Here is a 12,218-nt window from a genome sequence, read left to right as displayed (position 1 = left end):
TTAGATAACGACTTTACTAGAAAGCCTTCACAATTACTCTCGGTATTTGCTAGAATTATATGCTGCGAAATAAAAATTCCTTGTTCCTCAATCATCCAATTCTTTTTCTTAACTAAATTATGTCAAACCAAATGAAAACTTATTTACATTTATATTGATATATTGATTCTGTATATATTTTCGTTCTAAACTCATCTTCATTTATTCCTGTCAGAATAGTTGGTATTTATAAATCTTTGGGGATTACCCAATTTATATTTTCTACATACATTTACTAAGGTTAAATACTAAATTCGTTAAAAAGTCACAAAATTGTCTATAATAGTTTCACTTAATTCATTTCATTGATGCAAATAAAATATTTTAAATGCTCAATTAGATAGTAATCATGTCGTTTAACCGACAATTATAATAAATTGGTTACAGGTACAATAAAGGAACTAATATTTTTTATTTTTAATCCAATTACTAGAGTAAAAGGTATCAATTAATAGTGTTATTTATAGTAAAGCATTTACAGCTATAATATTACATTGCTTTATAGACTATATATTGTGAAAAGCCAGGTTAACGAGTAAATGTTTTCTTTATTAAAAATAAAAATTATTTAAATCTTAATTAATTATTTAAATTATTAAAAGCTGTAAATTTACATAAAATCATTATGAATAGAGCACGGTTGGTACTTTTTATTATAAGTATTTTAGATTATTGTGTTTGGATTTATGGAGTACATCCTGATGTAAAACTTAATTTTGTAAGTATATATATGTGTTTCTTCGAAGTTTAACAGTTTGTGAGTTTGTATAATTGATAAAACTATATAATTGAGTTTTTCATGAATGTTCTTGAACTCAAATTTCAACTAGTGACCATTGCGAAAAAGAAATGTTGAAGTCATGACATGAATCGCAATGGAATTAGTATTTAAAGTAGGCATATTGTGATAATTTTATTCATAAAGCAAGAAAAATTCAAAGCTATACATTTCTGAGCTGCATTTATTGGGATTGGATTAGATAAGTAGCTAAGAATCAACGAAACAATGACATTTGATACGCGTGAGCCGAGCATTTACAATAATTTGAAACAAGATCTTAAATAAGGAATATTTTAATGAGAAGTTCTAAAGCCCACACCGTATTTACCTGACATCACCTCTTAGATTATCGATGGATGCCGCGTGCTTTGGATAAAAATAATGATGAGAAGAATTGGGCTTTCAAAGACATTCAATATTGTAAGAAGGATGGTAACTATAGAGGACATACTAAAGAAGATAAAACCTTTGTCATCTAGAATCGTGCAATGGACAAACTTAACAAGTTCTTGATGTACCTGTTTCTCAACCAAATATTCAATTTACTATACCACTGGTATTGGAACAATTCCGATATCTCTTTCATTTAGATGTTTTAGTTAGATGAAAGAAACAGCCAATTAGAGTAAAATATTTATAGAAAACCGACACATATACCTTCAGGCTGTTACACATTCCAAAAATTAATATCTGCTGAATTCATTCTGTAACTAAAAAGATCCCTCAATTGAGCAATAAGCTCCAATACTAATCTATTAAAGATAAAACGACAAAAAAGCGAAATGCTTTCGACTTTCTTCGAGGAACATTAGACCATTTGGGAAGGATATCTCGGATTCTCCTTAACCTCAAATTCAAAATGGATTCAATACCTCTAAGAGTAACAGTTGTGTTTAACATCATCTGTCGGTGTGTGAAAGCGCACATCGAGAAACTACAAGGATTATCAGCACAGGAATAAAAGAATACCACAGTCCTGGTAACTTTGACTAAACACTGGATGAATACTATCCACAACCAATTCAGCAATGTTGAGGTTTCAATCTATAATGCTATTTTGGAAAAAACATCAAGAGGGTTTTGCGGTTTACAAGCACCTAAATAATCTAAAGGCTATAAGACCAAGCTTATCTGGCATAACATCCTTATCTAGCTATCAGGCTTTTTAAGTCTCTCTAAGTATAAAAATTGGCAATACTTTCAAAAAGGCATACCTAAAAAGAACTGAGAATTTATTATTTATATATGAATGACATGACATTTTATTATATGTGTGTAGAGAATGGGCTCAGTTTCACTGCATTAAACCAAAAGATTACGTCGATCTAAATGGATACCAAGATATTTAACATCTTCTGCTTGGGGAAGTTGACAATAATTGATATTCACTGGTGGACATGTTCTTCTACGCAAGGTAAAAGTTATATGGGTGGATTTTGTTTCATTGGCTTTAATGCATCACGCCTTCAACCACAGTTGTATTTGCTGCAGGTGGGTTTATAGGTTAATTGATGCTGTGACTGGATCTTCATGAGATGCTAAGGTTGCTGTGTCGTGTACGTATGTTGCCAGAGTAGTTATTTTTGTGGTGGGTAGATCGGCTGTATTTAGAAGATATAGTATTGAACCCAGTACACTACCTTGAGAAACTCTTGAATATATTGGATGTAATTCGGTATGTTCATCGCCTTGTTTTACAGTAAAATATCAGTGAGATACTATTTTAGTAACTGAGGAAAAAAATTGAAAACATATTTATAGTAAGAGTTACTTTACGCTCAATTTCAGAACATTTACTCGAGGAATTGTTTAATTAATAGGCACAGTTAATGTAAATACCTCTAAAAATAGTTATTATTATTGAGTTTGATAAAAAATCGTTTTTCGCGAATACATTTTTCATAATACTTTTTAACGAACTTTTGCATTCCTTTGATTTAAACATTAATAGTTATATAAATGTTTAAGTTTATTGTTTTTCCGATTTGGACACAATCCACTATTTTGCATTCTAAAAACTTCTACTTACACAATCTTGATTAAGTTTCTTCTAGATACCCTAAATGCTCTTTCTTCTTGTCAGATAAAACCTATTAATGTTAGGACACTCAGGCTTAAGATAATTTCTTTGAAACAGAATCATTACAGTAAATCTAAATCTAGAGCATTAATAGCACGTTCCATTCATATTGAATGTTGAACCCACTGTGTACCTAGCCTGTTGTGGCCCAAAATTTCACTTAAAATATTGCTCACTCTTCTTACGAACGAAAGATCTTTAAGGCATAACATCCTTATCTAGCTAACAGGGTTTTTAAGCCTCTCTAAGTGTAAGAAATTGGCAATAATTTTAAAAAAGCATTTTTGAAAAGCACTGAGAATTTATTATTTATATATGAAGACTTTTTATTATATCTGTGTAGAAAATGGGCTCAGTTTCACTGCATTAAACCAAAATGACATTATTGTTAACTCAATATATAGTTTTCTTGTGGGAAATTTGAATTTGAATTAAGTTTAATCACTTTAATATATACTAATTTCAGATAGAGCGTGCGAAACGTCATGGATACCCCTTCGAAGTCCATCAGGCAATCACCGATGACGGCTATCTCATCGATTTGTTGCGTTTCCCGCACGGCATATCCAAATCGGAGAACGAACCGAAGAATAAAAGCGTCCTTTTAATAATGCACGGCAACGGAGGATCGCCGCATAATTTTATAGCGATGGGACGTAAAAAAGCGCCTGCTTACTACTTTGCCGATCGCAATTTCGATGTTTGGTTGATATGTGGACGAGGTGTGCACTGCGTTAATAATCGAAAGCACCAGAAATACGACTGGAATAGAGATCCGGAATATTGGAATTTTAGGTGAGAAATATACAAGGCTGTTTGATAATCTGACTGGGTTTTTGTATGGTAATGTTCTCGGTTACCCTTGCTCACGATATTAGGCCTGAAGGTTTTTTTTCTATAGTCCTGAGCCTTAGTATAAGTTTGCGTGTATTTTATGGTCTGGTTCTGAACAAAATAGACTGAACTTTATGCTCCTGTTTTTATATCTTACTGTAAATTTAATTTTTAAATTTTATGAGCACATAACAAAATGAAATAAAATCCAAAATGTATTCCAGTTGATTTTACGGTAGATATATTACGGTAGATTTTTAAAATTAGAAAACACCGATAATAATGGGTAGATAAAGAAATCAGTTTCGGTTGTGTAATTTTATTTTTGTGGATATTTTTTCACAATTTATTAAATGTGACAGTGAAATATGTGTAAGCAAAGTAAATATATAATTAAACAAGTCCTCGTCCTGATGCATAGATGGCGCTACAAGAACTAAATCCATATGCTTTTTACTTAGCTCTGAAGCAACTTTAGTTGTTGTGAAAAAAATGGATAAAAAGGAATCGTCGATATGTGCCAATGGAGGAAACATGGCTTCATCATTTCACTCCCAAGTCCAATCGACAGTCATTCAAGTGGACTGCACGCAACAGTCGGCTGTCAAGGTTATGGCGTCTGTATTTTGGGATGACAATTGAAGACAATGCACGTGTCACAAGTCAGTGAAAATGATGGCAAAAATCCATGTATTGGGCTTCGAATTGCTTTCCCAGCCACCGCATTCTCCAGATCTGGCCACCAGCGACTATTTCCTGTTCTCAGATCTCAAAAGAATGCCCGCTGGGAAGAAATTTTCGGCAAAAGAATCTTTTGAAGCAAAGGACAAATGATAATTGAGTTTGATAAAAACTCGTTTATCGCGAATACATTTTTCATAATACTTTTTAACGAATTTTTGGATTCCCTTAAGTTTATACCTTATAATATATACCTTATTATTTAAGTTTATCTTTAAGGCTTGTAAATTAATCAGAGAACTTATAATCCACTACTTTCGAAAGTAACAAAATTACCATTTTTACCATTTTCTATGAACTTCCATAACTTTAAAACCCCTTTCTACAAATATTAATTATTACACGTTTATTTTTGTTTTCCAGTATATTGTTTTAATGACACGTCATCTTTAATTGGTTTGCAAACAAAATATTAACTAACAGATCCAAAGGAAATGTTAATTGCATTCTTACGAAACAATGAAATTTTACAAAGATAAAAATAATATAACTATTAATAGCAATTGTTTAAACCTAAATATTCTGTGATAAAAATAATTTGTACAGTGTATCAAACAATAGAAAAGTAACATCTTCATTCAAGTCGAATTTTAGATTATCTTCTTTTACTTTACTTATTTTTAAGTTTTATGTATAATTGATTTTTATAACTCTGAATTTTTAGAACTGCAGTTTTATAACTACATACCTGTGATGATACTAATCTTTTTTAAATCAACAGCATCTTAAATCTGCCGAAAATTAGACAAAATGAGTTCCAAAAATATAAATAATTTTGCGCAAAAAAGAGTCTGTTTTTCTCATCTAATATATTTTCACTAACCAGTAATTTTTATTGAAAAGTAATCTAAAAAGTATTATAAAAAAGTATGCTGAAATATCAGAAAGGGAATTGTTTAATTATCTAGGAGTAACCACTACATAAATCATTTTTAGTTTCCATGAATGTGGTATATATGATATAGCAGCCAGCATAGACTACGTCCTAAATGCGACGAAACAACAAAAGCTATTTTATATAGGACACTCTTCTGCGGTTAATTCAATATTTGCCTTATTATCGGAGAGACCTGAGTATAACAACAAGCTAAAGGCCATTGCAAATTATGCTGGAAGCCCTATTATTACTGAGATGGACTATCCCAGCATAGAGCTTGTTTGCGAATTGTCAAGCCTTTTCAAGGTAATACTTAAAATACATTTTTTAAGTTAGTTTTGGTTTTAATGGAAACTATTTAAATTTTTGGTAGAATTTTTTCATATTTGCTATTTCAAACAACTAGAAAATAAATTTCATAGCGTGAAATAATTGATAAACAAGTTAATTTTAAGAAGTCATGTAATTTGAACTAAGTATACCACGTTATTTGAAGCTAATTTGTACTTCTTGATACCTTCCCGGACTAAGTATTGAACCATTCAGCAGCAATCTAAAAAACTTGCACACTGTGTACCAAGTATTAGTGAGCTAGGTGTGTCAGTTATTACTGTCCAGTTTATGTCTTTGAACATATTCCACTGGCCAATAAGCATGCAATTATTTTTTATTACATTATATATGGCATTTTTTCTACTCTCATAACCTCCAAACTGCACAAGTTAAGTTCAGCCAAAATAACAACGTTATAGATTTGTAATTTCTTCAAGATTTCGGGTTTTATGTATGAAAAGGTGCATTATTTTTAAAATTATCTTGCTTCATCAAAATAAACAAGTCGCTGAAAGTTATCATTAGCTGGCAGGGCTTTACAGTCATAAATGTGGAGACGTTCAATGCAGAGTCGTTGTCCAAAAACCCAACACAAATCCAATAATAATTTGTGAACCATTATAAGAAATGGTAAAGATCTAAAATACGGAATGATGATCACAAGATCGTCAATGAAATGCTGCTTGAACGGTATGAAAGAAAATAACTTCTTCTTCGTTGAATAGTAACGGGTGATTAAAAGTTGATTTATTTTGAAAATGCCTAGCGACCAAAAATCATGGTTATCACCTGCCGAAGCAAAAAGAAAGCATTGTCGGAAGACCAAATCGTTTTGGTCCCAAACACCTAAATAACATTGTTAGCAATTGTAATTAATAAATTTAAACTGAATATTGAAATACTAAATGGCAGTTACATGATCAGAGATACAACAACATTTGGTCACATGTCATAAATCCCGGAAAAATAGGGCTTCTGTATTTCTTTGAAAAGACGAATCGCGTTGTTGTTAGAGACAGTTTCAAGGTATTTTGTGACTTTGTTAAATAAAATTAATTATCGAGAAATTATTCAATAACCCATTATAATTATTAAATAATCTATTTCTAGGGAGCACTAAAAATACTGGATTTCCATGAAGTATTTCCTCGAACAATAAGAGATACGATAAATCCAATACTTAGGTTATTCTGTATAGATCGAAAATTTAAATTTACATGCAAAACTTTAGTCATGTCATTTAGTTCTCATCTATCTTACAACATCGACGAGGTAAGATTACTTGAAAATAATGCATAAATATAAAAATGATAATTATAAGGAATATTTAAATATTATATTTTTTAGGATTTATATGAAGTAATTTTAGGTGATGCGCCACCAAGATTTGCATCAAAGGCCTTGTGTCATCTTATGGATAATGTAAAAAATGGTAATAATATTTTCATTAAAATGTACTCTGTAGGTTTATTCGAAGTTAGTAGGGTATTCTGTTTGGTTTTCCTTGTTCATCACTATTTGTTTCTATCGCCTTACCCATTAGTACGACAGCTAGCAATGTAGAGAAATCAGGCATTTCAGGTAAGCCAATTTATTGACATTTGATCTCTTCTTTCACTCTCTCAGTCAGCACCCGGCCCAACAGTCTGGCGGCAATGGTTACGTTTACCAGTGCGCATCGTTTCTACATAGGTAAAAATACTCAAATTTAAATTAATTAAGATTTGGTAATTTTTTTATTGAATGTTGACATTTTTATGGTTGTTTATAATGTGTTAGACGCTACTATTTATAAAAAAATCAAATAATTTCAATAATTTTCAATTGTTTTTTTATTCCAAAGAGTGTACTTCTGAGGTGGTCTTATTGAAACCAAGCCAAGGATTTGATAAGGAAATCGAGGAAATTCTCAAATTTCAAAGGCACGTAGAGTGTTTTTACATATTTTTTAACTCAAATAATCAGATATTTGGATATAATGTTATTGCGGAACTGATGTGATGAAAAATTGGAAGTAGTTCAGTGAAAAAGCCATTCAGTTTGCTTTTTAAGTACAGGGTTAGTGCTCAATTACATGAGAAGTTGTAGAAACATTGTAGGTAAGTTTCTCTATTGTGTAATGGAAAGAACGTTAAGCTCACACGCGGAAGTCGCAGGTTCGATTCATAAGACAGCAGCAACTTTTTTTGTTCTAGTTTGAATTGAACATTTGTCAAATCACCTAGACTAGGTAGAGGACCTCAGGACTTGAAAAGTTCCTTATTTTCAATAATTCTTTCTTTATTCCTTTTTTTCTTCATACTCATAGTGTACTCGCGTTGTAATTTTAGCTTTGGCTATCCATTGTAATATTTAATAAAATAACTGCATAATTTATTGAGTCAATATCTAACACTAAAAAGAAAAAAGAAAATATTTTTAACAAAAACATTGAACCGATTTCAAAAAATAAGTAAGGAACTCACTAAAAAGTAAAAAGTAATCAAACTTAGATTTTTAACACAATAAAAGACGTTTTCAAATAAAATATGTACATAATAATCGTTAATATCGTTAATGTACGTAATAACTAAATAAAAATAAATAAAAATCTTTTTTCACCTCTCTACAACACGTATTTTATATTCAACTATATACACAAAAGTTAGCTTATTACCTACCTAAATCTATTTATCTATATACAATATTATTTTAGCTACTACCAACTGATCAGATCAAAAAATATTTATATACCGATTTCAATATTTATTTAACAAATCAGTTTATTATTGATTTATTTATCTATTTATTATTTATCGATATATCGGAGACAAATATATATTGATATTTTTTTGCAATATATACCGATAATTTTTCATAAATCCTTACAATTAAGTACCGAAATATACTAAACCTTTAATGTCAAAGAAATATATTTAATTTTTTTCTAAAAAATATCTAAAAATATCGGTTAACAAAAATATCGATATATCGGTCAAAAAAATATCGGCTAAAAATATCGATATATATCGATGGTAAGCCTATCAAAAGTTATCCAAAAATTATCCATTCTTAATTAATTTAAAAAATGAGCAGAGGACGCAATCCCTGCCGCCAGCCAGATGGGACTGATACTGACAGAGTGAGTGAGAGAGATGATATGTCAAAATATCAGCTTACCTGAAATTCTCTCTAAACCACAAAAATATTAAATTATTAAAAGTTCGAACAATCTTCACAATGTTACCTTTATTGCACTGAATTTCAATACATTTGTTTAAATGATGATCTTATTTACATGAAATTCATACATGAAATCAGAATCAGAAGTCAAAGAGAGTTAAATCGGTTAAATAAGCTGGATGCTCCCGATCTCTACATAGAATTTCGTACAGCCTCCTATGTCAAAAGTTTTAAATGTTAATTTTAATTTATTTTCTTAGCAGGTTGGATGTATTTCATCAACAAAATATTTTGCAACCAACCATAAACTATAACATGCTTTGGAGCATGCTAAAAACAAGTTTACTAAATTATTTAGCCTCTTATTAACATAATGGCATGATAAGACCATATATTGTCATTTTAATGATATTTAAAGTCTCATTCAAATGTGTTTTGTGTCCTTGTTATCAAAGGCAAGCAAATTCCTAAAACCAAAAAAAAAATCAGGCAAAATATTCTTTACTTTATCTAATGATATGTCTAGAGCTTCTACTAAGTTGTCTTGGCTATTCGATGACCAATCAAATGATAAAGTCACGCCTTTATGTAATACTGTAATACTATGTATTACTGTAATTAATCAAGAGTTGCAAGGTCAATTAATTCCCATATTTAAGTACTATGGAATAAACTCATTGAGATTCAACAAAACTTTAGTTTAATGAAATATATATATAATAAAGCTAACCATTCTTCAGCGATTAGAAGAAATTCTAGAATTAATGAATACGAATATTGAAACTGTTCACTTCATTAAAACTACTCAAATATATTGTAATTAGTAAAAGAAAATATAAGCAGAACGTAGTGTAGATATAATTTTAATTATGACTTTTAACTAACACTTGATTATTTCATTAGGAGAAAATAGTTTTGTTGAATCTCAGAATCTCAGTGAGTTTATTCCATTATCAGGATGTCTTCTTTTTCAGTTGATGGAACATTTTGATCCCTAGTACTTAAATATGATGATATATAGCTAGAAGTTCTCTATCATATGTGCTGTAATCTCTTTCAGTCTGAGACTATTTTCTTGAAAATAACGCTATGGGTTGAAATTCCTCATTTGGTTGGATTTGTTGCAAAACTCCCCACATAGCTTTGTCGGATGCATCGACGTTTAGGACTATATTATATATATATATATATATACTATATTATATATATATACTATATTATATATATACTATATTATATATATACTATATTATATATATATATATATATATATATATATATATATATATATATATATATATATATATATATATATTTAAATATATATTTACATTTAAACTTGTTTTCAGGTTATTTTCGTTTTTATGATCATGGGCCTAAAATGAATAAAAAAATCTATGGACATACTTTACCCAGAGCGTATAATATATCTGCTTGTGTTGTTCCTACTGCATTCTTTTCCGGTGCAACAGATTCGATAGTTCTAAGAAAGGTAAGCACTAATGAGTATGAAATACCAAATAAAACGGAGATAATATTCTAGGAAATGTGGAAGACTCAGGAATACTTAAACAACACCGTATTAGATTACGAAATTGGTCCCAGTTTTATGCATGTGGATTTTTTGTTCGCGAGAAATGCTACCTTCAAACTCTACGAACCAACGGTGAAACTTTTTAATGATATTAATAATGGAAAAATACCTCCACGAATTATACGGAAAAGAAGTAATTTAAATTGATGTAATTCTTAGTGTATAATGATAAATTGTTATATATTGTATTTCTGTTAACTGTATGGAAATATAGAGATTAATATGAACTATTTAGTTTTTTTATATACATTTTAAAGTCTAATTCTACTAACTATGGATTCAACTGGACTGGGCCTAAAGTTAAACTTTAGTGGGCTCCAAACCACGGTCCTCAGCATTAAGCCTACTGACTGGCAAGTGGCCAACGTTAGAAATCATCCCAGAAGACACCCGGTCTTACACCCAGCCTGGTTACTGGCGTGACTTGTCGGAGTTTACACTCTTGCCTAGGACATTCACAAATTTTATACAATCACAAACATAAATTTACGACCATGGCCCAGCAAGATTCGAACCCGCGGCTATCGCAACAGGAGGAGGACCGTCCCATCGCCTTTACCACTGCGCCACCAAGCCGGCTAAACTATATAGTTGTTTTCGATAGATATTTTTGATGATAGATTAAAACTTTATATTTAGTATAAAAATGTGATTAAAGATTATTTCCCTCTCGTTTTATTTCACAGTAATGTTTTTTTTTGGATAACCCATAACCCATAACGTAACTTTTTCTTATTAAATCATTGCCATTCCAAATGATTGGGAAAACTCTACCATTATATCCAAGAGGAATTACATTGAGGTTGTTGAAAGAAATAATTGCATTGCATCCGAAAAAGCCTGAAAAATAAGCTATTATTTACACATTTTTCTATGGTTTATATATTTGATCTGATGTAACTCAATGTAATATAGGATAAAATTATTGAAAACAAACTGCATTCGTTTATTTCTAAAGAAAGAAATATATAAATGTATAAAGATAAATTATATTTAAAAAAATGCATTAAACAATTTGTTTTATCTAAATTTGTTATTAAACATACTGAAACTGTTATCAACTAAGGATGCCTTTAGTTTATGATAAAAATCAATGATGTCATAATGATTATGGTTCTCTGCTTTTCCAATTTTTAACACAATTTAAGTTTATTGCATAGAATAATAAAAAAATAAATATATTTATTTAAATATATTTTATTGATATATTACAATTACAACTATTAATGGTTCTGTTGTATTATTTTTTAGAATCAACTAAATTAACAACCTACCTAAACTGAGATACATTTTATCAAATATGATAACTGCAGTTCAGTCTATACAGTCAAGTTTCTGAACTAACGACCAAAATTAGAGGTTACTACTCCAGCAGCAAAAAGGAACCTCATTCAGTATCTTCAGGCAAACAGAATATCTTCGATAACAGTTTATATCCTCTGCCATTACACTTCAATAAGGATAAAGCCATTAGTTTTTTATCCAACCTGAATGGGACAAGCTGAGTTATCTGTAAATGAACATATAAATTTCGAGTTAGAACCTCTTTAGTTGAAGAAAGGTGAAATGTCTTATTATATACTTACTTCTGGGTCTTGTTGGGATAGAAGAATCTCCTATACATCTATCAGCCTCAGAAAACTTATGTGATTGTAATATTGCCATTGGGCCAATAAATATTGCTTAATTATTACAATGTAATACATCATTACTTTTTAACAAAATACTTACTCTTTAAATTACAAGTAGGAATTAGATCTTCTTTCAGCCATGGCTT

General features: G+C 30.1%; 1 protein-coding gene across 1 annotated transcript in view; it reads left to right on the top strand.

The window, feature by feature from the left end:
• Positions 1–559: 559 nt before the first annotated feature.
• LOC143193693 (uncharacterized) overlaps positions 560–12,218 on the top strand; it is a 29,567-nt gene continuing 17,908 nt past the window's right edge. Inside the window, exons 1-7 of the mRNA XM_076400008.1 lie at positions 560–757; positions 3,367–3,695; positions 5,412–5,658; positions 6,796–6,957; positions 7,033–7,117; positions 10,197–10,339; positions 10,391–10,585. Coding sequence (XP_076256123.1) covers positions 665–757; positions 3,367–3,695; positions 5,412–5,658; positions 6,796–6,957; positions 7,033–7,117; positions 10,197–10,339; positions 10,391–10,585 — 1,254 coding nt within the window. The 5' untranslated portion in view covers positions 560–664. The remainder of the gene's footprint in view (positions 758–3,366; positions 3,696–5,411; positions 5,659–6,795; positions 6,958–7,032; positions 7,118–10,196; positions 10,340–10,390; positions 10,586–12,218) is intronic.

This window comes from Rhynchophorus ferrugineus, unplaced genomic scaffold, assembly GCF_030347505.1.
Source record: "Rhynchophorus ferrugineus isolate W39M unplaced genomic scaffold, kcgeb_rfMv2 rfM3, whole genome shotgun sequence".
NCBI classification, from domain to species: domain Eukaryota; kingdom Metazoa; phylum Arthropoda; class Insecta; order Coleoptera; family Curculionidae; genus Rhynchophorus; species Rhynchophorus ferrugineus.
Note: the sequence above shows the minus strand (reverse complement) of the source record. Positions and strands in the feature narration are given on the sequence as shown.